The sequence below is a fragment of the Gambusia affinis genome, linkage group LG09, assembly GCF_019740435.1.
Source record: "Gambusia affinis linkage group LG09, SWU_Gaff_1.0, whole genome shotgun sequence".
In the NCBI taxonomy this organism is placed as follows: domain Eukaryota; kingdom Metazoa; phylum Chordata; class Actinopteri; order Cyprinodontiformes; family Poeciliidae; genus Gambusia; species Gambusia affinis.
In genome coordinates, this window is record NC_057876.1 from 6,722,465 (window position 1) to 6,748,968 (window position 26,504).

Genomic DNA, 26,504 nt, shown 5'->3' on the forward strand with positions numbered 1-26,504 from the left:
AGGCCCATTTTGAAATCAGGAGGTAAAATCTAATTTCTCTTATGTTTAATGTATATAGATTTTTCATAATCCAATAGTTACTTGATTTTGGCACCATTTACCTGGAAGGACATAATACCGCCCCTTTAATAAATCTTAGTTTCACTTTTTAAACTAACGTACTGATATAACCCAACATCTTTCCACGACATTAAAACTGGCTAATTTTGTACATTTGGTTTTTGTTATAATTGTCTACAGGTAGATATGTCACAAAATCCTCGGATTTTATGTCGACTCGGACGGAGGATCTCCTCGAACCAGAGCCGTTGCCGCGTCGACCGTCCGTCGCCTCAGCAGACTAGGAATCAGTGAACGACAGCCGATGCATGTCCATATGATCTTTAATGTCAATATATACAGACCTTGAAAGAAAAAAATAGAATTTTAAAAATCAAATGAAATAAATACAATATCATACAATTTCCACAATGTCTTTTTGAAGAGATAGATGGAAATATTTTTTTCTTGAATTCAGCCTCTGGTTCGACGGGGTGCGTCCCGTCCCCCCCAGAGAAATCCCTCCACCACATGCTCTTCATCTCTATCATCATCATCATCAGACACGTTTACGTAGAGATATATATATATATAGACATATTCATATATATATATATATATATATATATATATATATATATATACTTTCAAAACAAGTCTTTCTACTGTGATTATAACATCATATAACCTTCAAATTCTTGATATTTTCATGTACCCATCAGCAGCTTATGTGACCTTAACTGATACCTCTGCAGTATCACCAACATGAGTCAAATGGAAAGTTTTTAAAAGGGAAAATGAAACACAGGTTCGGTTCAAACATGCATTTATGTTCCCAAAAGTGCTGGTAAATGATTTTGATCCTGAGGGACTTTGATTTTCTTCTTCTTCTTCTTCTTCTTTTAAATCTGCGACAAGGAGAAACTCCTCAATCATTTTAGTGGAGGAAACAGTTTGAACGTGAACCTCGGTCAATATCATCTCAGCACCACCCTCCATTCATTACTTCATTCTGAAGACAAAAAAAACTAAAACAACTGAGTTTGAGAGTGGGGGGGAGAGAAAGAAAACATGGGAAGGGCGCGGGAACCGAGGAGGATGAGTGACGATGAAGAGCAGTAGGGGGAGGGAGGGGGCACAGTTTGACGAAGCAGCTTTGAATCAGCCAATCACAGTGAAGGAGAACGTCAGCTGGTGTGTTTCTTCCCCGACGTGAGGAAGAGAGAATGGAAAGGCGAGGAGGGTAAGTGCATATGAAAGCTGTGGAAATAAATACAAGTCTGTCTCCCCAGCAGTAACAGGTGTCGGTGTGTGTGTGTGTGTGTGTCGTCTACACCTCTTTGGCCAACTTCAAGGTGTTTTATTTATTTATTTTTTGTCTGTTCTGTGAGAGTTTTATCTGAGTGCTGGACGGGTCAAGTAAATTATCTTTTGGAAACAGAGACGTCGGGGTTTGGACTGGCCAAGGCTCGGGTCTGAGTGTTTGCATGCTCCTGTGTGTTGGCGAGAGGGAGGCCGAGAACCTGGAGGATGAGCGTTTTCTCTGCGAGTGTGTGTGTCTACATGTCTGTTGAGGTGAGTTTCTTCATGCTGCGTCTCTGCGCTAAACTGGAAGCCGCCACGGGCTCCAGCACCGGCTGACTGGTCTTCTGACTCAGCGCTGAATAAGTTGCAGCCATGGCTCCCTGGGAAGAAAGAGAAACCAGACGAGAACCATGCGTGAGAAAAACCTGCAGATTTCTGTCCTTTTAGCCCATTTAAAATCTGAAATGACTTTAAAAAATACTGACTTTATAGATTTTTCACAGTGTTCAGGCTTTAGATATTACATCAAGAACGTAAGAAAGAAAGGACAAAACAAGAAAAAAAGGGAGGAAAGCAAGAAAAAGAGGAAGAAAAGATACGGAAGAAAGGAAAGCAACTATTAGATTAAATTTTAAATAAAAAAGACAATTCCTGACCTTAATTACCTTTTATTATACTGATCTAAACATGGAAAGAACTTAAAGAAAGACCCATACTATGCACTGTTCACAGCATTCACATATGATTTTTTATAGGGCTAAAGCGATCAATCGGATGAATCGCCAACTAATCTAGTAATTAATCAATCGTTAGCCGGGGAATACAAACTCAAAAGAAGGCCATTTGAAATAACAGCATAACTAGAGCAGTAAATAAGTCAAAAATAACCTAAAAACAATCTGTACATTTTGCATTTAAGACAAAAAAAGTTTCACTGTAAAAATAAAAGGCATATATATATATATATATATGTATATATATATATATATATATATACATATATATATATATGTATATATATATATATATATACACACACACGTTCTTTCTTACGACGTGTGATGTCATTACACCACACTGCTGTGACATCAGCGAATCTGAAGAAACCTCTGACTGAAGACGCTGTGTTTTCCCTAGTCTGTCTCATGGACAGGACGGTCAGGGATTGAGCGTACAATGTTTATTAATATTTAAAGTATTTTAGATAGATAGGTAGGTAGGTAGGTAGGTAGGTAGGTAGGTAGATAGGTAGATAGGTAGATAGGTAGATAGGTAGATAGGTAGATAGGTAGATAGGTAGATAGGTAGATAGATAGATAGATAGATAGATAGATAGATAGATAGATAGATAGATAGATAGATAGATAGATAGATAGATAGATGCCTGTTGCAATAAACGATAAATCAATTAATGTAAAATTAAACTTATAAGTTTCACCACCACAGAGAGCGACTCTGTCATCCTGAAATCCATCTGACATGAAGTACAACAAACCAAGAGAACAGAACCATCAGGCTACTGGTCACTAATGATGAAACGACACAAATTCAAATCAGTTCAGAACCACAGTTGGGTCCGTATTATTTTGACACTTTATCAATTTCCACGCAGAGCCTGAAGCAGCTAGCAGCTGCTGAAGCTAGGTTTATTGTTGAAGCGTTGAACCGAGCACGCAGCAGCGCGTGTTGCAGAGGCACGCGCCGCATACGCAGCGTGTCGCAGCACCTCTGGATCTTTGTAACTCGCCGCAGTTCACACAAACTGGACAATCTGGAAGAACCTCTTCCAGGCGGCTCCAATGTAAACCTTAACTGACTGGACCACTCCGCTACATGACCATCATTTATCGACGCCTCCTCCATTACGCTTCAGATCGTCGTCCTGCGGGTAGCCGAACCTCCGCTGAGGCTGCCGAGCCGAAGCCGTCTCTGAGAAACGCTGCGTCGGCCAATCAGCCGAGGCGCTCCGGACTCACCTTGACGAGGTGCGGGGCGTCGTGGCGTGTGAGCTGGAAGTGCGGCAGGTTGTCTCTGCACGTGATCCAGGAATGCTTCAGAACCTGCTCGGCCGTGTATCGCTGGTGGGGGTCGACGTGGAGCATGTGGGACAGCAGGTCCTGCAACGGCAACAGCTCAGTCGGCACGGTTTACGGTTAACGACCTGTTCCGACAGCGCTTCCCCCCTCCGTTAACGGGAAGAGTTCATCGATTCAGCGAATCAGAACAGTAAAATGTGGGAAATAAATTGGATTTGAGAAGGAGAGGAATCCTTCCAGCCGGTGTACCTTGGAGGAGTCCGATACGGTATCCCAGTTTCCACCGGTCAAAGAAAACTTCCCCGATCCTATCCGCAGAAGAATCTCCTCCGGCGTGTCATTTGGCCCGTTAGCGAACGGTGTGTACCTGAACGCCACAAACGGAAAGTTATCTCCTTAGAAAAGGTCACTTTATATCGATTCGTTTCACACAGCCATGTACAGCGGGTGATTATTTATGTGAAAAAAAAACTTCCAGAAAACTGCAAAACAGCCGAAACACTGAGCTCCTTTAAGTCACCCGTTTAGATCTGCACAACAAATGAAACATTGACCAACATGTTGGACGTGTGTCGATCATTGTGATAACTCACCAAAATGTAAAGTAACCATTTGTTGTTTTTATGACTTTTTTATTTTTGTGCTTTCGGGATGTAAAGAACTGCCTGATCGCTGAAATGTGCCGCACAAATAAACTTGATTGAACTCTTCTGCTTGGTTTATGCTCCAATATAAGATTCTATGTTCATCATATCTAGGTTATTTACACATTGACACATCTGGATTATTTTATTCCTCTCATCTTTTAATTGGTGCTAGTCGTTTTTAAGGCATTCCATTTAAAATGCTGGTTTGTTTAGGAGTAATTTAATCCCTCTTACCCTGCCAACATGGTGTACAGAAGAACTCCTAGACTCCATATATCACAGGCGGCATCATAGCCTTGTCGCATTAGTACCTTTAAAGAACAACAACGTGTAGGCAAAAACCGACATTTTTATACCAGATTCATTTACCAAATTTAAATGCCACGTTCTGGGAGAGCTACTGGTTTTCTCACCTCTGGTGCCACAAAGTTAGCCGTGTAGCAGGGGGTCAGCAACAGCCCGTTTCCTCCTCGGAGCTGCTTGGCGAACCCAAAGTCACAGATCCTGATGGAGTCGGGATTCCCAGAGTCGTCCATGTAGAGGATGTTGCTGGGCTTCAGGTCTCGATGCACCACCTGAGGAGAAGCAGGAGATCGTACACAACGAGTCAGAACACCCCCTCTGTTTATATATATATATATGTGTGTGTGTGTGTGTGTGTGTATGCTAACGTGCTGCCTCACCCCTTGGCAGTGGAGGTAGTCGACGGTCTTTGTGATGGTGTAGAGCACAGCGCTGGCCTCTCTTTCAGAGAAAAACTTCTGCCTGAGGATCCGGTCCAGCAGCTCCCCGCCCTTCATCAACTCAGTCACCAGGTACACGTACCTGTCCTCATCGTACACCTGCAACACACACACACACACACGTCAGTCAGGAGATTGTTTTTTTTTATTTTTTTTATTTAAATCTACATTTTTTGTTACAAACGCTTGAAAGTTCAGGTAATTGTTACTGACATCTTTCAGAGTGATGATGTTTGGGTGCTGTCCGTATCGCATCAGGATTTCAATCTCTTCTGACGGGTCCCTCTTACTTTTATCAATGATCTGGAGGGAAACAAAAGCAAAACAAAACAGAAGTGAGTTAGTTTCAAGGCTAGAAAAAAATAATAATAAAAAAACAACCCATTTTCTTCAAGCAAATTCAAATGGAAAAACAAATGCAAAGCTAAATCTACACTGCCCTCTGCTGGTGGTCCAACCAGATTCAACATCACAAGTTCGACTACAAAAAGGCTCAAACATTTACACTCACTAAAGCAGCTTCCTGGAAACATCGATTACACTGACGCCGTCACAAAAGAGCCTGAATAAAAACCGAAAGTAAAAACAAGTCGTGAAAATGCTACCTTCACAGCATAATCGGCTCCAGAAACCCTGTGCACGCAGCGCTTGCAGATGGAGTACGAGCCGACTCCGATGTCTTCCTGGAGCTCGTACAGATCGGAGAACTTGGTTGAGCCGCCGTGCACCTGCAGCAGACAGACGGCAGCGAATTTTAGATTTAGATACATGCAGCCATAACCAAGGATAAGGGAGTAGTTGCTCCAACGCCTGGATAGAAGATACCAACGCTCCTCTGACAGCTGATGAGCGATAAAGTGACTAAGATATCTCACGAGCTTACAACTGTTACAAACAAACAAGATTTTCGACGAAACGCAAACACATCCACATCCACGTGTGATACTTATGTAATGGGAAAAACAGTAATCGTAAAAATGTAGGTGTTTTTTTGTTTACACAATTCATCCAGGTGTTCAGGGCAGAGTTTGAATAATTTATTAGAAGACTTCTGTTGGGCTTGGCTCTCTAACGATCACACAACAATGATTCCAAACATGCAGTCAGTCATGGTGAACGGCTGACATCAAAGCATATTGATACGTTGGAATGGCCTAGTCAAAGTCCAATTGACAATTATTGCCAAGATCTAAAAAAAAAATAAATGTTGAGACAGAGAAAGTATTGACACGAGAGTTGAACGAATCTGCAAAGCACACTTTTCAGATTTGAACTCGTGAAAGAAAGGAAATCCATGTATTTTTCTGCTGCTAGACTCCTGCAATTACTGTTGCTAGCAAATGTTTCCTACACTGCAAAAACACAAAATCTTACCAAGTATTTTTGTTCCAGTTTCTATGCCAAATATCTTACTTTGCTTGAAATAACAGAAAACTAACTTACGACTAACTTTTCAGCAAGATATAGGAGCTTGTTTTAAGAAAATAACTCTTTAATATTGATGAAAAAGCACTAATTCCACTGGGTGATTTTTTCACTAAAACCATGTGACAAATATCTATATCTCTCTATATTATAAGTGAATTAATCTGCCAATGGAGCTAATGCTTTTTCATCTACACTAAGGAATTATTGACTTAAAACAAGCTTGTTTATCTTGCTGAAAAGTTACTTCTAATTTCATTTTGCCTTATTCCAAGTGTAGTAAGACATTTTCACTGGGATCTTGTGCTTTTTCTTACTCAAGCGAAGGTGTGGCAGAGGACTTGCGGGCTTTCACCTGAACTATGGGGAGAATGCTGAGCAGCGGGGAGCTCTTGTTCTCGTCCATCGGAGCCGGAGCGACGAAGCTGAAGCCTTTGAAGAGTTGGTGGGCATTTGCGCTGGGTGGGATGCCCGGGGAGTCTGAACACACAGAAACCACCCGTCACACGGACAGACAGCCGGTAAAAGCGTTTCCATGGCTACAGGAGCGGCTTCTCGTTAAAAAAAATATAGTTAAAAATTTGGATGCGTGTACCTTTAGGCGTTTTTGCAGTGAACTCGGGGTCAAAGCAGAAAGTGTCGTCCGGTTTACCAGTTGCGGGCTTGAACGGGGGCTGGAGTTCTCTTCTGAACAGTTTCTGGTTGGAAACACACACACACACACACATTAACACAAGTCAAAAATCAAACCCTAACACATGCTGGATGGAGAGTGAGAACATGCGTTCAAGAGAAGTCAAGCGCTCTCGCAGATTAACCCCTCCAATCCCCTGAACAGCTAACACCAGCCAATAGCGTCCCGCCGGCTCTTAAACGCTCACACAAGGCTATTAGTGCACACACAGCGAGAACTGGACTGCTGCCCAGACTCCCACACACACACACGCACACACACACACATAATAAAACCTAGCTCCTGTGGCCAGGACTGATGGCTACTGGTTATAAAGCCAAACGATTGGAAGGTGTGAAGCCTCAACAGAAGCTGCAGAGTGGTGTGTGTGCTCGTCTGTGTGGGATTGTGGGAAACATGAGCGAGCATGTGTGTGTGTGCGCGCATTTGTTTCTAATCCCTTGTGGGGACCATTGTCCAGACATACTACGTTGTGGGGACACTGCTAATTGTGGGGACCGAAGCCTGGTCCCCACAGGGGGAAACGCTGTTTTTGGGTCAAGGGTCAGATTTAGGACTAATGTGTGAATTGAGTTTTGGTTAGGTATGTAATGGTTAGGGTAAAGGTAAGGGTAAGGTTTAGGCAGTAGAAATGAATGAAAGTCAATGGAAACTCCCTGCAAAAATAGCTGTGCAAACTGTGTGTGTGTGTGTGTGTGTGTGTGTGTGCTCACATTCCAGTCGATGGTGGAAAAGAAAGTGTGCCGTTTGATCTCCTCCACTCCATCAGGCCCGGCCCCTACAGACACAAATCATTTTGGTTCAGTTAACCTGAATTCATTATTAGTTTTCTGTATTTCTCTCTCTCTGGTCGTCTGCATGTTGTTTTACCTGGATGCTAAATATTCAACAACCTGCAGCTAAGAGCTTCGTGTCAACAGTCGGGTTCCTTACCCAGTCTGTTAGCGGGGTTGCGTTTAAACAGCATTCGCAGCAAACTCTGGGCTTCCAAACTTAGGAACTGTGGCATTCCCAACTTAGCTCTGAGTGGGAAGAGAAACACGGAGCAACAAGTGAACGTGGGCAACGAGAGAGGCAACAAGAGGAGGCAACTAACGTTAGCTACCTACAAACTCTGCACATTCTCAACGTGCCGTTACGCAAGTCGGAGCGTGACACGTGGAAGGACTCACTTGAGAATCATGTTCATGGTCTCGTTCCGGTCTTTCCCTTGGAAAGGTAATGTCCCAGTCAGCATCTCAAACTGCAAATGAACATTTAAAAACGTGTATTAGATTTTTTTTTTAATTTACAGAATACTTATTTTGTCACTTTAAGATAACAAACTTCATTGTGTTTTTGTGAGATAGGCCAGTAAAAAAGTAGTGCAGAAATGTAAAATGGATGCAAAAAGAGAAAGTTTACTTTGCACGTTTACAGACTGTGAGATAAATAGATTTTAATCCATTGGTTAAAATTTTTTGAAGATTTCCTTTTTGGAAATTTTGTACTCTTGTTTAGGGTTATTTTTCTGGTGGAAGATGTCTGTGGCTGTAACTTAGCAGAAAGTGAAAAGGATCACAGTGTTTGTGTGGAATATTAATATGAAGTGAATAAAAACACATCAAGTTATGCAGCGATTCTGGGGAGCTGACGCACCATAAGTACTCCCAGAGACCACCAGTCTGCGCTCTGCGTGTGTCCTCTTCTGTTGACCACCTCAGGGGCCATATACTCTACCGTACCACAGAAGGAATATGCCTTCTTATCAGCATCTACTGACTCTTTACTCAAGCCAAAGTCTGCACAGAAAGGAAATAAAATAAAGGGGGAAAAAAGATTTGATTTTGTTTTTTGCCAACACGATAAAATCTGCATTAGCTCTTGGATAATATCTGACACTGGCAGAGTTGATGCAGTGTTTATAAAAGTAAGAATTGCCAACATATGGTTGATAAACACTTCTAAAAAAGATGTTACACATAGGGCGTACCTGTTAACTTTATATGTCCAGCTTCATCGAGTAAGATGCTGAAAGAGAAGTTATGACACGGTTCAGCTTCAAACATCCATTTTTCAGGAGAAGCTTTGAAGAAACAACACGCCGTTTCCTTTTTGTGTAAAACACTTGACACGCAGCAGACCTCGAAGTTGAGAGTTTTTCTTTTGCAGAGTTCTGACAGATCAGAGAGCTACACTTCAACTCACATGGAAAGAAAATAAATAATAATTTAAAAAAAAAAACTTTTTCAGCAAATTCTACGGAAAACAGCACCAATATGAGCTTATTATAGGTCTGTTTATCACTAACTTACAGCTTCTAAAAGAGACATTTAATGCAGGTTTTTCATTCTGGAATTAATGTACAACAAATTATTTGGGAAATTGTTAAAATTTAGAGCTGGGTGCAAACGTTTGAATCTATTACAAGTTTCTTATGAATCACGCCGGGTAAAAAAAAAAAAAAAAAAGTCATGTAAGTTTCCAATCTCGAAGAGTAAAACTTCAATTTGTAAAGAACACTTAATACCTGAACTGGAAGACAATTTAAATATCCAGAATAAAACATGACAACTGAAATCACTAAATCAAACAAAAATATAAAAAAAACAACACACAAATAACCAAAACCATAAAGACTACAAGTTTGTAAACAAAATGGCCTTTCAATGATCAAACTGGAAACGGTTGAGCTCATTTTAATTTATCATGCGATTAATTGACTGATTGCTTATTGTGAAAGAAAGAAAAATGTTAAGGACGGAGAGGGCAACAACATTAAAAACCCTCCAATGTCAACATGTAGAGACTCCACTTCTGATTCTGAAATCATTAATACATCTGACATATTCTGAGTCTCACCGTTGTGTCATTCTAAATAACCTAAATTTATTTAGATTGACATAGATATAGACATAAAAAATAGATATAAAGAGGAGAGAAAACCTGAGATCCAAAAAACACTAAAAAAAAAACCTCTACCATTACAGATTCAGTTTCATGGAGAATTAAGTCATTACTTTTCAAAAACTGCTAACATCAAATATTAAGTAGCAGTGATTTAATTTATGTGATTCTGTATCTATAATTCTGACTTGTTGGAAATTCAAAACTGTGCATTACTTGATTAAATTTTTTTAATCATCCAAGTTGTGAGAAACAACTTGGATGATTTCATACTGAGAATACCACTTTAATATAATGTGACATAAAAGGCCTGTGACTAGTGCATGCAAAATTCCCACTGGCCCTAAATATTCACAACAAATATTCATTGTAAAGATAAAAAAACTGAGTAAAAGAACTAATTCAATCAACCAAAAAAACGATCGATAGATAGATAGATAGATAGATAGATAGATAGATAGATTTCCAAATAGATAGATAGATTTTAGAACACTTTCATAGATAGATAGATAGATAATAGATAGACATAGATAGATAGATAGATAGATAGATATGTGATAGATAGATAGATAGATAGATAGATAGATAGATATGGAGATAGATCATTCATAGATAGATAGATAGATAGATAGATAGATAGATAGAGGTTGTGCAGATGGTCGAGGCCAGAGCCATCTGCAAGGTAGATAGATAGATCTTCCTCTGTAAACATAACCTAATAAGAACTGGAAAGATTTACTCTCTGAACTCCAAGGAGAAATTCAGCAGCAAGAGTGAAAACACACAAACAAGATCAACATTGAGCAGCAGTTGTCACAAAACAGGCAATATGGTCACAACATCGGTTGTGTGCATGCAAACAGGCCAGAAATCATTCATACTTCTCTGGCTTGAGATCTCTGTAAACTATGCCCAGGTTGTGCAGATGGTCGAGGGCCAGAGCCAGCTCTGCAAGGTAGAATTTCACATCTTCCTCTGTAAACATAACCTAATAAGAACTGGAAAGATTTACTCTCTGAACTCCAAGGAGAAATTCAGCAGCAAGAGTGAAAACACACAAACAAGATCAACATTGAGCAGCAGTTGTCACAAAACAGGCAATATGGTCACAACATCGACATTTCAGAGAGGTGACACGACTCGACGGCGCCGCCACGTTGTTTGTAAGATGAGGTTGATCTGGAGAGCGGATGCTCGCTGTTTGAGAGCTGGAAAAAGGCCTCAGGAGAGAGCCATACTGAGCTGGTAAGTGACCAGCATCTGCTGATGTAAACGCAAATCTACATGCCCGAAAAAAGAGTCCGCTTCATAGACAGGATTTGAAAAAGTACAAGCAGTCAGAAAAACAGTCGGGGACAAATGAGTTGGCAGCACTCGCGTTCGTATAATAAAGATAAAAGTAAAATACAAAAAAATAAATAAATTGAGAAAAAGCAAAGCACGCTAAATCTGCAGCAACTCAATTTGTAGCCGTCATCTAAACTCCTCTGGGTTTTAGGATGAGCATCGAGACATCTGCTGTGCTGATTTTACAAGAACATGACTTGGAAATAAATATGTACTATTCACAATTCTTGCTTGTTTTTCTTGAAAAGAAAAGCAAAAATGAAATAAGAAGTAAGTTTGTAAGCAGGCGTAAATCAGAAAACGGAGCAACGTTAAAAGTAAATACAGATATTTATGAATGAGCTTACCTCTTTGGATAAGCGAGTGAATACATCCCCTCCCCTGAGAAAGTCCAGTATTAAATACAATTTCCCTTCTGTCTGAAAGGCTGCAGAGGTAAAAATAAACACATACAAAATTATCAACTGTAGTGCTCAATAACTGCTCAACAGCCTCCAAAATATTTTTATGAAATATACTGAAAAGCTTTAGAAAAGTTTCAGTGACCGTCAGCAAACTTAACCGGAGTCTGACAGTATTATCTGGGTGCTGTGGATCAAATGTATTTGATTAGGTTTGCTGGTTTGATCCTTTTGGAGCGTGTATATGTTTCTTAACAGAATCCCAAGTAGGAAAGAAAACAGCATTGATTTTTTTCTTATCCAGGAAGCAATTCTTGTTGACAAGGACTCTGGCAACAGCTTCCCAAACAAGCTGAAGTCCAGCATCCCAAACATTTAAAAGACGGTCACTATAATTCAAATTTCAGACAATATCAGGCTCAGAGAAATTGCTTGAAGGCCAATAACTACATGTAGGCTGTCTGCAGGTTTCAGTAAGTCAAATTTAACATTTTTTAAGACCTTTCTGATGCCACCTCAATGAAATTTAAGACAAAAAAAACTATAATTACAGAGGGGGATTGGGGAATTCTGCTGCGTTACACTGCATGTCTGTCTACAACCTTAAGTAACTTTATTAAAACAAATATCTCTGCCACATTGTTTTTGAAAAACAAAACATGCGGTTTCAGAAAAATTTTCATCCACATGAACTCGCACAAATATGCCAATGATGTTTTAAACATGGCACACCCATAGGGGGCAGTGTAGCACAAAGCTGAAACCTATCAGCCAATCAGATTGCTTCAAAACAACCATGACTTCCTGTTGGGAATTGAACAGATAAATAGGTTGAAGTACTTTTTAAATAGAGTATTTGAATATAAAGTTAATAAAACAAGACAATGTCGACTGGGAGTCGAGTTGAAGCAAATATGTGGATATATTAGCGCTATGTTTGTTGCAAACCGTAAATTTCAGTTTTCTCACTTACACACGCAAACACAAATACACAGTTTTCTCAAATTTAACAGCTTTTATACATAATAATTTTTGGTGATGTTAAACTAAAGGTAAATTGTTTTTGTGTGGATGAAAATGCATAAAAACGTTTTAGTTTCCCCAGATATCCATCTATCTGTGGACTAAGCAGAAAACATCATTTTCAAGTTACTATTGGTGAACAGTTGGGGTCAACTTAAGTTTCTCCCACGACAGAACCGACTAGCTTTGCTCTTGCAAGTATATACTTGTCTGTTTCTTACCATAGTGCAATTTCACTATGAAGGGATGATTAACTTCCACTAAAATGTCTCTTTCCATCTTAGTGCGAACTCTGTCCCTGACTGGAGAGACGAACAGAACATACTTAGAAAAATATCAGCAAAAGTCAACTTTTCTTTTCCTGCTGCAATACAATAAACACGGCATTACCTTTCAAAGATGCTTTTTTAAGTACTTTCATTGCATATAACTGTCCGCCATCTGGACCCACGATCTTTCGGACGAGAAACACCTGGAAGCCAAAGAGAAAACACTCAAAGAGGGAGGCAGACGTCAGCCTGACAGAAACACTCTTGATTACTTTCCTTACCTTGCCAAACGAGCCCTGACCGAGGACTTTAAGAAGTTCAAACTGAGACGGATCCGCTTTCTCACAGCCCTCTTTCACATGATGGGTGATGGGAATCTCTTTATACGTGCCGTCTTCCTGCGTGAACAATATCGGGATGAGACGAAAACACTGGCACACGCGGGGTGGAAGGTGCGCCGCCGCTACTTACACAGTGTGAGAAAGACTCTCCCTCCTCCATTGGCTCGTCCATGATCTGATGTCCATTGACCTGCGGCCGGATCAGCAGAAAAAGTTCATCAGCCCCGTCGACAGCAGCGGACGACTTCTCAAAGCCTGCTCATCGTTGTTTTTTGTTTTCGTCGGGGGCGAGAATATGACTGCAGCTGCCGCACGCCCACTCGCATGATGGAAGATTGAACAGATGAAATCGATGAGTCACATGCGATACGGCCGCGCTTTTAACTCCTCAAAAACGAGGCTGTATTTGTTGTCAAACAGTATGGAGTCCATACTTTAATCTGGCCCAGCTGTCTGGCTCCCGTCCGGGCCCCCGTAAAGCCCCTCGGTATTAGCATTCTGGCTTAATCCCCGGCCGGCGCAAAAACAACACCCCTGACCGGCCACGCTCGGCGTTCAGGCTCGACTCGACGCAGCTCCTTCTGCTCATGATGAAAACATGGGAGGTTTATTTTTCTGCTTTAGTTAACTCATATTTACAAAGAGGAGGAGTCTGTTTCATGTCTCCTTTCTCTACTGGAAAAACAACAACATTTTTTTTTTTTTTTTTAGAAATAAACAAAACAAATCAGGAGCTGGGTGAAAATCAAACACAACAAGAAAACTCTACCAGAATAATATCACCGTCAACATTTCACCTCAGCCTCAGCGTTGTGTATTGATGTGCGCTGAATTCCAGTAAGGCTCTGAAGAGGGAGAATGAGTCATAGCCGCTACGTGAGCCCACACAGTGGGCGGAGCCACCGGCATGCACTCTTGTGCATCCAACACAACCAGCGGAGCACGTTTGAGCTGCAACGGTGCAAAACATCCAGATTATTAAAAGGTGAACCCGTCTGAGCCCAGCAAGGCGCTGAACAGACTCCAAAAAGGAAAGAAGAAGGAAAAAAAGAAGTATAAAAAAAAAACAACAACCACCTTGGTGCGACCGGTTAAGATGTAAACATCCAGGCCCGGACAGAAAGCCTGGGCAACGCTTGTGTCATAATTCACACATTCACTCCCACCTTTGCTGTGGCTCATCGCGGCTCGCAGCCCACACTCGCAACACGCTGAGCCTTTTTCAGCCCCCCTTTCAAACCGTCGCAAAGACATCTAATCTTGAATTCACAAAGATAAATAAAAGCCAAAAGTGATACGAAGAGAAATGAAGAGGATGAAAGTTTAGAATAGAAAAGTGATCCCTCGATTATCAGTGAATCGCTCCAGTTATCAGCGCCACGGGTGGAGGGTCAAACTTTTAAAAGTCTAACAGAGATTTAAGTCCCAAAGGTCACCAGTGATTGGCTGAAATAGTGAAAAGTCACTTATTAAATGATGCATCTACTGTAAGTTTTGGACAAATGCTGTGATATATAAATAGGAGTCAATAATAAACAATAGGATTTTTAAAAATATTTTTTACGTTTGGTAGTTTTCTGTGGTTTATTTCCAGCTTCTGGACAAGGTTCAATTAAAATCTACTTTTATTTGTAAAACTGTGAGGGATTTTTATACACTAGATCAGAGAAGGAGACATTTTTATTTTTCATGTAAAAAAAAAAAAATTGACCAAAAATAGTTATGCTTCTTATAATGAGATTTATAATTGATCATATCTCTAAATTTTAATTAATGATTAACTACTGACAACATTACCAGAAATGGGTTTTTCCCCCTTTTCTCCACTGGTTGTGTAAATATCATCAATTGGAAAATATGATTAAATGAAGTTGCTGTGTGCAATTTAGTGACATCAATCACAATTCTTTTAAAGAAGCCCGTTTCAAATAGGAACTTTTCCTAAAAGTTCAAAATCAGTAGTTGTTTGTGACGCCCAGTTACATAAAAAAGTGATAAAAAAAAGTCCTTCTTTAAATCATCTTTTTGATCATCATATCAATAGCAATACTAAACATTATGATAGAATTCAAAGCCCATATTGCCCATCCTTTCTGTCAAGCATTTATTATGTAAACCAGAATAGTCCTGAGACTATAAAAAATCTCAGAAATGATAGCCTGGGAATACAAAAAAAAAAAAAGAATAAAAAAAAGAACGCACCGAGGAAGGTGCGCCACTTTTTATGAAATTCAGACAAATCTCTTAAGGTAATAGAAAAAGCGCTAAACATTTTTCCACAATATGTTCTAAGCCAATCCAGATTTTTATGACTATAAAATCATCTACTTTTCAATACTGTAGGAACTACAGATAAATTGATCACTTTTTGCTGTCAATTTGATTTGTTATTTTGAGAGCTGACAGATAAGAGAAAGCATGCAACTTTTTCTCTTATTTGTACTAAACCTGTAGTAGTCTTGCATCCATAACATAAAATAAATAACACTCACATATATACCTTTATGTGATTTTTATGAAGTCAGAGAAGTGCAACTTGCAACTCTTTGGTTCCAAGGTCAAAAATAGTGGGAGTAGTTAGCTTAGCCGAGTTTAATTAATCAGAGTAAAAACGTATCTGAATTTGTCCTGAAGAGTAAGGAAACATTTTAGAAACTTAAAGGAAACAGAACAAAAAAAAAACAGAAAACCTTTGACTCCTCAACCGTAACAAGCAGACGATTATGGTTAAAGACAAAATGGAAGAGGCTGCTCTAATCACAATGTGCCTTTAAACCCCTCGCCGTCAGTCTGTCAGAACCTATTGGACTGGAGGTATGAAGAACAATCCCCGAGATAAGCAGGTTCAGGGTTGTGGAGATGGTTCTGCTTCACTTGGAAACCTTATCTTCAAAAACTATGTAATCACACACTAAAACAAATCAAAGTTGTGACAGTGCATGACTTTAGACGTGCTCTTACATCTAATCATAGGAGTCACCAGTGAAATAGAAAGGAAGCCTTAAATTAAATTACGGCATGTGAAATTATATTGAACTAGTAGTTCGACAGTTTTATATACATTTGGGAGAAGTTGTCTCGTCGTCATTATTTTAAGGATACTCGAAAGAATTGCCTCGAATTATAGGTTAAACTTAAAAACTGGTTCATCTTCCTAAAATAACCAATAGTTCGTGATTTTTAGCTGAGGAAGCGCTGACTTTTATTTTAAATCCCCATGATTTCACACACGACTTTAAAATGTTATAATTGTTTGTAACTGTTTCATATATTCATATAATCTCGGTATTATTTGATAGCCATTTAATTCCTGTTGACAAACCAACGCTAAAGTTGTATAGTAGTCTGGTTAAATGCCGGACAGAACCGCAAACTAAAAAAACAAACAAACAAACAAAAAAACAGGATTAAAAAGTTTATTTTATATAAACGGCACACTTAATGAGCCCGTAATTACTTATTTCACGAGGTTTGTTCATAACTTGTCACTAACTTTCAAGGCAACAAGAAATTAGCCAACAAGCTAGCAAATGCTAATGCTAAATGCGCTTTGCTAGCTATGAAATAAACTCCCCCAGAGCTGTTAAAAGAGCAACGAATGCCAAAATGAAGCGCTTGTTTGAATGGATAAAAATCGCAGCTGGTGCATAAAGTTAAAAATTATCCGTGAAAGTCCAAACAGACTGTCGTGAAACAAACATGCGGCGTCGGAGCGATTGGATTAAATATAACCAGCTGTTAGCCCGAGCTAACGCGTTAGCATGCATCACAGTTCGCTGCAAATCGTGACGCCAGCACCAGCATAACACGGCTAACTCAACTGGACGTCACAGCGCTAAAAACAATGCCGATAAGCTTGGTATGCAAAGCACGCATTTGTCCACTCACCTCACTGCTAACGCTGTTTACCTCCATCTTGTGCCAGGATTCCACTCTGTAAGTCTAAGGCATCGTAGTCAACCTAGACCCCCTCTCCACGCTGCATGTCTTCCCCTCTCTGTGCACGTCCGCGCGGCTTGCTCTGCTTCGCTGTCCGGATGCCCTGGGTCGAGTGGCTGCGGACCGCTATTGGGAAGAGATGCGAGCTCGACGCACGGGGGAGTGTTGGTGTTGCCGACAGGATCATAAGCTCGCAGAGAGCACCGCTAACCCTGCCATGGAGATGCGAATATGGCGGCTACTGTGGTACCTGACCGTCGGTGAATGAGAGTTTATTGACGTATATTATGACGCAGCTCAGTTAAGGATTTCCCCCAGTCCAAAGCAGAGCAGCAGCTCTCCAGACTGAGAGGAGGGGAGCGTGGATGCGCCGCTGCTGCTGCTGCGGGGAGGATTTGGTGCTGTGTGTCACACGCTGTGAATGACACACGCACACATCCGGTGGACGGATGTCTTGGCTTGCGACTGAAATGGAAGTCGCACCGCCGGGACATGCGAGGAGTCTCACGAATTCCTGACGCAGATTTCGACGAGTTCCCACGGTTCCGAGCTGTGTAAGTTGATTGTTTCAAAGCGGGCGCGGCATAAGCTCGCCCATGCCTAATTCAGGTGGGAAGTAAGAGGCTTTAAGGCTCATCCACTTTCCCTCTTCAGCGCTCCCACCCACCAGCAGCCTTATTAAGTGCGGTGAGACACGGGGACAAGCTGAATACTACAGGCCTGCATTTGTAAACAAATGACTGTTTCGGCTCTGAATCTGAGACACACCCAGACACAATTCAGGAAAGATGTTATAAGATATTAAAATAAATGTAGCTATATTCTACTCAGCATAATCTCCCATTAAACAAATCTGTTAAAATATAAAACATTTCTAAATTCTTCAGGCTGACCAGTTTTTATTCACTTCCTATTTCAGTGCGGTCTAAAAGTGACTCTTAAGCTACTCTTCAAAATGGAAAACATGTCATTCAAGTAAGATGTGCCTCAATCTTTATCTTCCTCCACGTGCTGGTGTTTATCTGCAGAGTGATAATTAAAATGCCTTTGAATGTGAAACAAGCTTAACTTGCTGAAATTCAAGTTGAGTTGGATGGTAAGGGAAGAAAGAAAAATCTTCTTACGGGACACTGGGGTAAAGTTTTGACCTTCCATGATCACGAATCTAAACCTTTGGAGTTTGTTAAACTCCTCTTGAACTTAACAGGAAGTATGTCATTTGCTCACATGATGGCAAGACTGGATCTTTGTGGCAACAAACTGCCAAGGAAGGTTTGGAATGATGAAAAAGGATAAATATGTGGATTTAAACACCTTCTTTTCCCCATTGCTGACTATGATGGGGGATCCCATCACTCTTCCAAAGGACCAATAGGAGTCTGAAAACCTAGAGGCATCAGCCAACCGATGAACTTGTCTGGATCTGCATTTAGGCTTGAATAGAGTTGAAAAGGCAAAACTTAGAATCAAATCTTACTTTGTTACTCCGCTATGTTTTTATGGTGTAAAGCAATTTGAACTGCTCTGTTGGTGAAAGATGCTACACAAATAAATAAACTTGACTTCTGCAGTTTCATTTTGATTGACCTAGAAATCTACAAAAAATAAATAAATAAAAAACTCTAAAAAAAAAAAAAAAAAAAGGTTAAGTTTGAAGTGTTTTGGGTGTTTCCGGGTTGACATAAGAGGGCCAACACATTTAGGTTAGAGGTCATTTATTGTTCTCTCCAGACTGGGCCAGAGCAAGGCGAATGATATGCAGTTTAAAAAATAAAATAAAATACAAATAAAAAAGGCATCGTTCAGCCCAACAGTCATAGTGAAGCATCAGCCCACAGGCACTGTGCATGGAGTTTACCACTAACCGTCAGACTACGCCCGCCTCTCTCTTTGTCTCTGCGGTACAACCCGTCTCTGAGTGGAGTGCTAGCCGTTCGTACGAGTGCAGAGAGTCACTTCACTTCTGTCCCTTCTTCCTGCGGCGGCTCCTCTGATGCAGAGGGCTCGGTGACTTCGGTGGCCGAGCGGTCTTGGTTTGCGTCGACCGGCGGGAGTTTTTCACCAGCCTGAGCCGAGCCATCCGTCCGGGTTCTGTGGTCGGGCGTCGGATCCGTCTGGGCGTTTCTCTCCGCCGTCGCGTCCCAGTCCTGGTCTGAAGTCTGAGGTAGACTGGCCAAAAGTTCCTAAGCACACATCCAGCAGGCGTCAGGTTGGACATGTCGAACGGATTTTGTTACTTTTCGAATTTGAACATTTCGAAATGCACCTTCTGTCTCTCCAGGTCGTTGTCCCTCACAGCGCTGAGCAGGCTTTCTGTGAAGCTAGCGAGCTCCTGATATCTCTGTTTTTGGTTCTCTAGCTCGTTTTCTAGGAACTGCACTTCCTCGTGCTGAAAAAGAAGAAGGGTTCCATGAGCGAACAGATAATATTACAGTTCTTTAAAATATGTTTTGTTTTGGGGTTTTTTTTTAATTGGAACACACAAACATGCAGAACCTCTCGTTTGGTCAGTGTGAGACTGTTTTCACCTTAAATTCCAGCAAGTTCTGCATTTGCTCGAGGTCTGACACCATCAAGTCGCCATCTTCATCAGCTTCTTCATCCTCATCGATTACTTCGATCTTCTGCCAAACACACAGATCGGATAAGTTGTCCCTTCACACCTTCACCTGCTTTTAAAAACTGTTGTCTTATCATGGGCATTATGCTACGTTTAGCCAGTACAGATATCGCTGTACTCTCTGTTTTATGATATTCGGTTTTCCACTCTTTGATGTCTAAAGGTTTTACTGAACAGGTTGTTGAAAATGAGAATTTGTTCTTATCTGGTTACTAAAAAAAACAAAACAACAAAAACAAAAATACGATAAGGTGTGTTGGATGAAAGCTGTTTGCGTAAAGCCTTGCAAATGTTTCTATACAAGCAGAACCTTTCCACGTATTTCCACTTAATGGCCACGACCAATGGCTCGTTTTAGTGGGATTTCATGTGACGGACCCACACAAAGTATCGCTAAGTTGCAAACGGAAATGATCGTTTTTCGTTTCCGTACAAAAAAAAATAAAAAATAGGAAGAAGGTGGCGTTCGCGTTCGGCCGTATTTCTTTTGTAATCGATTGCTTTCATAAAAAAGGCCACAAACATACAGAGAGAGCTGCAGTGAAATGGTTCAGATCACAGCGCAGACGCACCGATCCGATAACAGCACCAGAATCAGTATCGGTCCTGATAATGAAAAAAAAATATCCTAGATCTAGTATCGGTGACAATGTGCCCGCTCCATGAGGGCAGCTCTATTCAGTCTAATTCTACGCGTTGTGCTCTGAGGGATGTCATGCTTTATTAATTATTCAACATTATATCTAGAATTCCCAAAAGCACTTTCTGAACCATTAGAAAGGATGTTTATTTTTTTACATATTTGACCAAAGTAGTCAACTTTTTACTTTAATCAAGCTTTTTATTATTATTTTTACATCGGGAATTCTATTCCTAATTTCACTGACTAACCACAGTAAAGTTGTTTTTACATGTTTGACTAAACTTGTGAAGCCGTTGGTGTGCAATACTGGTACAGATTTATCAAGTAAATTTGTAATTCAGTACATTTTTATGTCTGTGTTTAAAAGAAACACAGTAAGTCAATTCGGCTCTGGTTTTCTGCAGATGTGCTTTTTCTGCTTTGAAAACATTGTGAAAACTCTCATGTATCCTCTTTTCCGCTTGTGCTGATTGGTCACATGCAGTCTCAATAAAGGACACTGAAGTTTGTGATTGTGACGTAATAAAACGTGGGACAGTTTGAGGAGAGCGAATATCTGCTGAGGCACTGAAGCTTTGGTCCTTCAGTCTCATGTAAAGTTTTGTGTTTCGACCAATCCAACAAAATATGCGATTACTCTCCCATCCCACGTTCTTTGGTAAAGTGCAAACTGCAACTTTCCACTGCAGTGTCAGGTGACCGATGAAATACCACATTATTGGCCAGTGGAGCAGAAGTGGATATGTAACTTTCATCGTCTCCGTCTCTGTTGTGTGAGTCGACAGTCCCGTCTGTGTTTGAGAACACAAAGCGAGATGTAAGGAGTTTGTCCAAAAAATAAATAAATAAAAAATATATATATAAACACACGAGTTCATAATGGACCAGCAGGCCCCACCTTCAGACATGCAGACCGAGCCGCCGTCGGTCAGGTCATCCGGGAGTTCGGGTGTTCTGAGGTGATCCTCGTCGGGGCTGGCGGCCGCCGGGGACTGGCTTCCTGGAGACGGGTTGGTGAACACGGCGGGCCCGCCTTTAGGGGGCGGGATTTCGATCCCCATCAGGCGGTACTTCCTCCGTCTGTTGCTGATCCACGTCTGCATGAAGAGATTTACGCAGGAGGCGACATGTAGACAGAAACGACGGAAGGAATGTTCAAACCAATAAATATAGGAGGAAAAAAAAAAAGGTTCGAGGTTCCTCCAGATTTGTACCAGAATCTGGTTTTCAGAATTTAGTCTGTTTCAAGAATGTAAACAAAACAGTTCAGTTGTGAAAAGAAGAATGTAAACAAAACAGTTCAGTTGTGAAAAGAAGAAAGGAAATAAGGGGGGGAAAGAAAACCAAAAACAAAGTATGGAGGAAAGACAGAAAGAAAAACAACCAGAAAACAGAAGGAAAGCAAGACAGAGAAAAAATAGAGAAAGATAAAAAATAAAGAAAGAAACAATAGAGGAAAGAAAAAGAACCAAAAAGGTAAAAATGAAAGAAAAAGAGAAGCAAAACGCTGAAGTAAAAGAAGAAAAAGGATGGAATAGAGGAAAGAAACAGAGAACAAAAATACTGAAAATGGAGGAAAGAAACAAAACAAAACACAAAGGAGACAGAAAGAAAGTCTTTCCCCACAATCCATTTCCTTTTTCCAACCGACCCGAATCTGAACACAACTTAAAGTAAATGTCAAACCTTTGACTGCACAGGAACTTTGCTAACTGTTCTCCTTTCACATCGATTAGAATCGTTTCAACCATCCCAACCAGAAAAGTTACTAAATGCTCAGACTTACTGTTCTCTCTGAAAACCATTTTCTTTTCTGGCACCAAACATCCTTGTGAGTGAGAAGGCACAGGGCTGGAAGTGTGTGTGTGTGTGTGTGTGTGGGTGTGTGTGTTCGTGTCTGAACCAATCCAGACCGACTATATTTAGCCAAAAAGCATTCCTACATTGGCCCCGATATATATCACTGCACTGCATGACTTTTAAACAACTTTGTGTAAACAAGTAAAAAAAAAAAAAAACGTTTGTGACCCAGAAAAGCTGCTTGTCCCAATTTTGTGAAGGCGCTCAGGAGAATCCACAGACGTCCCTCTGGTTCCGTCTGGTACATTCACATTCATCTTTAGAGCCAAAGCTAAATAATAATAAATAAAAAAAACAAGTGAAATCAGCTGTATGGAATCAGTTTGTGTCTGAAATGCGTTTCCGACAAGACGCAGCTCGGCCTTCTCTGACTCCGGGCGACCGTTTCCGGTACAGACACAGCTGGAGGGGAAAGTCGCCAGAGGAATGACTGACCACCATGCTGACGCCTCACATCCAAACTGATGGTGCAGACGGTCAGGAATTCCCCCGGAGCTGAAACGTACGCAGCTCTTCAGGCTCACCCTTCGACGAAGAGCTTTACCTTGACGATTTCAGTGTCTACGTTCAGCTGGTTGGCTGCGGCGGCGATCTTCTCTCTGCACACCGAGCCCAGACTGGTCATGCCTCGGTCCCAGTAGCGCTTCAGCTGGACGAGGTCGCCGTCGCTGAACTGGGTCCGATCCTGCAGCTGCGGGGGGGCGACAAGCAGACGGGAATCGGACCGGTAAAGGGGTTCTGGTGCAGCTTTGAAAGGTCTAGAAGAAGTATTGAAATTGTTGTGGTGGTATAGTGTGGGAAAAATATAATTAAACGAGGAGAAATGTTTGGATTTCAAGACTCTGGGGGGGTCTTACAATTCCTAAAAGGAGCTAAATGTTATAACGCTCCATAAATGAAGTGGATTTTTACATTTATTTCTATTTAAAAGGCATATTCTACTTAATTCTAGCATTTGAGTCATCAATCCTTTGGTTTTTGACTTACAGACATGAATGCAGTCTTTCAAAATTAAAATAGGATTGCCTTGCTAGACTCCTCCAAGGCAGTGTTTCCCAATTCCAGTCCTCAGGCCCCCCTGCCTGCATGTTTTAGGCGTTCCCCTTCTGCTACACACCTGGATTGAATCTTTGGGTGATTAAGGCTCCTGCAGCACTTGGTGGCTGCAGAAGATGTCATGCAATCATTTGAATCAGCTGTTCTGGAGGTTTTAGAGGCACATCTAAAACATGCAGAGCAGGGGGCCCCGAAGACTGGAATTGGGAAACACTGATCTAAGGTATAGTTCTTAACTCATTTTATTCAAGGTTCTTTAAACAGAGTTGTTGTAGATGCTGATGGCTCTCCTGTAGCAGTCTGCAATACAACGAATCTGAGGAAGCTTCTGACTACAGACACTTCTCTAAATTTCCTCAGTAAATATTAAAATTTGTAGAAAAGCTTCTTTCTCACACGAGGGAACAAAAACAAGAAAACCCAGTTGAATGGCCTCAAAATGGTGTCTACATATTGTAATACAAACAAAAGTACTTTTCATTCCCCTTCAACCATTTCTTTAAAAAAAAGGAACAAAAACAAACATTTTTAGACACTTCAGTAAATGTTTGAACTTCTAAAACAAAAAATTAAAAATTGCAATGCCTGTAGAGTTCAGGCGTCACCTAACTGCAAGAGAAATGACCAGATTGTTCTTCTAAAAGCAAGCACTGCTGCCCACTACTGCAGGAAGACAGGAAGGCTCACGGCGACGTACAATCTGGGTTCCACAGCGGAGAAAATAATAAATAAAAAAATAAGGACCATCTGCTGGAAGAGGTCAGACTGAGGGAGCTACTTTCCGCTCTCCACAGTACAGACTGAACGAGCTTGATTTATTAGAAAACGGTTGCAAACCGAAGGCCCCCTTTCTCTAAAAACAATATGGCCGACAGATTTGGGGCTTCCAAAGTTGCATCTGAACAAACCACAAGATATTTGGAGTAACGTCCTGTGGAAAGATGAGGCTGAAATGGAGGTATGTGGCAATAACCCACGACGTCAGATGTGGCTGCTTTTTATAAACGGTCTAAAAACATGAGGTAAAACCGGTCTGGTGGTCAAGTTAGTAAAAAAAAGGAAGAAAGAAATATATTATTTCAAGAAAGTTGTAAAAATAGCTGTTCTTGTATAATTTATTTTTTTCACTTTTTGTCGCATTATTGTCAGAAACTTTAATTGAGAGGCCAACATAGAGCTGTGCAGATGGTTTTCGAAATGTTTTACAGAGGGGAAAACAAAACACACCATCCCCATGGAAACATGGTGGTCAGAAAATATTGGAAAATGAATTGGGGCAAAACACAAGACAGTCCTGGAAGAAAATATGTCACAGTCTGCTTGACGTAATGACATCATTTTCATCAGAAGTTGCACCTTTTTAAAGCATGGTAAAGATTTTTTATTCTTTTTTGTTATGGCACAGACCGTAAACCTTCGTTTGGGAACTCTCTAGTAGTTGATCACAAATACTTACTGTTCTCTTTCTGGAGCTGTTGATTACCCAGGGGGCAGCAGACACACCGAGTGAAGGCTGTATTTAAAAAACACAAGTTGATCACATTAAATCCCTTTGAGGAGTAACGATACCCAAAATACAAACCTGTCCTTACCTGTGAGCTGGGTTCGCCCGGGAGTGAGGTCTGTACTGTGAGGGAGTAGCTGCCCTGAAGTGCCGCGTTGCCGGGATGCGCCGCTGGTCTGGAGCCCGTGGCAGGAGGAGTGCGGTTCCCCTTGGCAACGGACGCTTCGCCTCCCGTCTGCTGCTCCCTGTGGATGTGCGTCTGGGCGGCCATGTTGGCCAACTCCTCCTCCCTCAGCCACTCGTCCTCTTCGTTTCCCGTTTCCATGGCAATGGAGAAGTTGTGACCGGCGTCCAGAGGGTGAGGCCTTGGCCTGTAGGTCTCCTGGCTTTTTGGAGCGGACGCTTGGCCGGACCTCGGGCGCTCCCTGTCGCCCTTCTCCGACAGAGTGAAGACTTGCTGAATGCGAGGCGTTTGATCGGAAGAGGGCCCCGCGTTCTGGGCTGGGAGGGAGGCTCGAGGCTTTTGCGGCGCAGGTGGTTGAGGTTGGGGGTTGGAGTGAGGTCTGGGCTGGAGCTGAGATTGGGATTGTGAAGACGACGACCAAGGGCGGGTTTGCATGGTACCGTATTGTCTAGTCCAGCTGTGGGGTACCAGCCCTGCACCGGCACTTATCCCCCCATCCCCAACGGATAAAGTGCCCTTCCTGATTGCAGTGTAGACTAAAGAACCTGAGGCAGACGTCAGGGGTGGGAGCGTGGGAGAGGGGGTCAGTAACTTGGAGTGGATGGGTGAGGACGTGGAAGTGCTCCTGCTCTGCAGAGCTTGGTTGATCAGAGACGAAGACGTGCGGATGGAGATCTCGGAGTCCGACTGGGACTGGGGGGCTTGAGGTCTCGGTCGAGAGCGGGGGACGGGGTTCAGAGAGTAAATCCCAGTAAGTATTACGTCATTGTTGTTGCTTCCGCTGCTGAGGGGTGAGGATGACGACGGAGAGGAAGACGCCGAAGAGAGAGCGGGGAAAGACGAGGATGGCGGGAGGAGGTGTACACGGTTCTGGATGTTTCTGGCAGCGGATATGTCAGCAGGAAGCAGCGCCCCCGTCGCTAGGCTGTGATTGGACAGCACGCTTCCAGCCAGGGCGGGACCGGAGAGCAACCCTCCGGCTATTCCGTGGCTCGACAAGGGATGAGACGCGCTTCCGTTCTGCTCGACCTTGGAGGCCAGTTTTCGTCGTTTGTTGCCAACCCATGTCTGCAGGAAAGAAAACGTAGGGTTCCGTTCAGGAACCCGATCCAACAAGGAGTCGGTACAAGACTTTACCAAAGGTATTAGCAAAACACACCTACTCTAGACTCATGCCTAAACTAGACTCATTTCCTATAAAACAAGCGGTTTTGCTTCCTTCACACTTTTTCTCGAGCGATTTTTACCGGCGTACCCTGACAACGCTGAAGTCCAACTTGGCCTCTTGAGCACACTGCAGAATCAACTGGAAGCAGGCCTTGCTCTGGTTGGTCATCCCGTTCTCATAGTAGCGTTCCAGGATCCTCTGCTGCTCAGCCGTGAATACAGAGCGAAGGTTCATCTGACAGACAAGCAGAAGGAGGGAAACCCCTAAGATCACCACAAACCGGCTGCTGATCAACTTCGTCAGTAGCATCTTTTTCACAAAGGTCTACATAAGGTGATGGGATAAAGGAACTATCCGGGCTTTATAGGAGGGTG

At 41.8% G+C, this 26,504-nt stretch overlaps 2 protein-coding genes across 3 annotated transcripts in view; both read right to left on the reverse strand.

The window, feature by feature from the left end:
• Nucleotides 1-365: 365 nt before the first annotated feature.
• On the reverse strand, nt 366-18,659 carry rps6kal (ribosomal protein S6 kinase a, like). Its single transcript, XM_044127546.1, has 22 exons — nt 17,045-18,659; nt 13,287-13,346; nt 13,097-13,213; nt 12,937-13,018; nt 12,768-12,848; nt 11,470-11,549; nt 10,657-10,763; nt 8,862-8,899; nt 8,528-8,670; nt 8,062-8,132; nt 7,823-7,911; nt 7,603-7,667; nt 6,791-6,893; nt 6,551-6,675; nt 5,376-5,498; nt 4,984-5,073; nt 4,711-4,869; nt 4,441-4,602; nt 4,262-4,338; nt 3,630-3,747; nt 3,321-3,461; nt 366-1,724 (listed from the first exon to the last, which is right to left on the reverse strand). Exons 1-22 carry the CDS (start codon nt 17,069-17,071, stop codon nt 1,599-1,601), a joined length of 2,184 nt encoding a protein of 727 aa, XP_043983481.1. The 5' UTR covers nt 17,072-18,659; the 3' UTR covers nt 366-1,598.
• Nucleotides 18,660-18,793: 134 nt separating this feature from the next.
• hdx (highly divergent homeobox) overlaps nt 18,794-26,504 on the reverse strand; it is a 9,879-nt gene continuing 2,168 nt past the window's right edge. Inside the window, exons 3-11 of one of the 2 annotated variants that reach the window (XM_044127545.1) lie at nt 26,218-26,364; nt 24,867-26,030; nt 24,731-24,787; nt 22,763-22,909; nt 21,257-21,455; nt 21,070-21,149; nt 19,624-19,716; nt 19,362-19,484; nt 18,794-19,278 (exon numbers count right to left, since the gene is read on the reverse strand). In XM_044127545.1, coding sequence (XP_043983480.1) covers nt 19,048-19,278; nt 19,362-19,484; nt 19,624-19,716; nt 21,070-21,149; nt 21,257-21,455; nt 22,763-22,909; nt 24,731-24,787; nt 24,867-26,030; nt 26,218-26,364 — 2,241 coding nt within the window. In that variant the 3' untranslated portion in view covers nt 18,794-19,047. Of the gene's footprint in view, nt 19,279-19,361; nt 19,485-19,623; nt 19,720-21,069; nt 21,150-21,256; nt 21,456-22,762; nt 22,910-24,730; nt 24,788-24,866; nt 26,031-26,217; nt 26,365-26,504 lie in introns of both variants that reach the window. The other variant, XM_044127544.1, reaches the window with a different exon arrangement.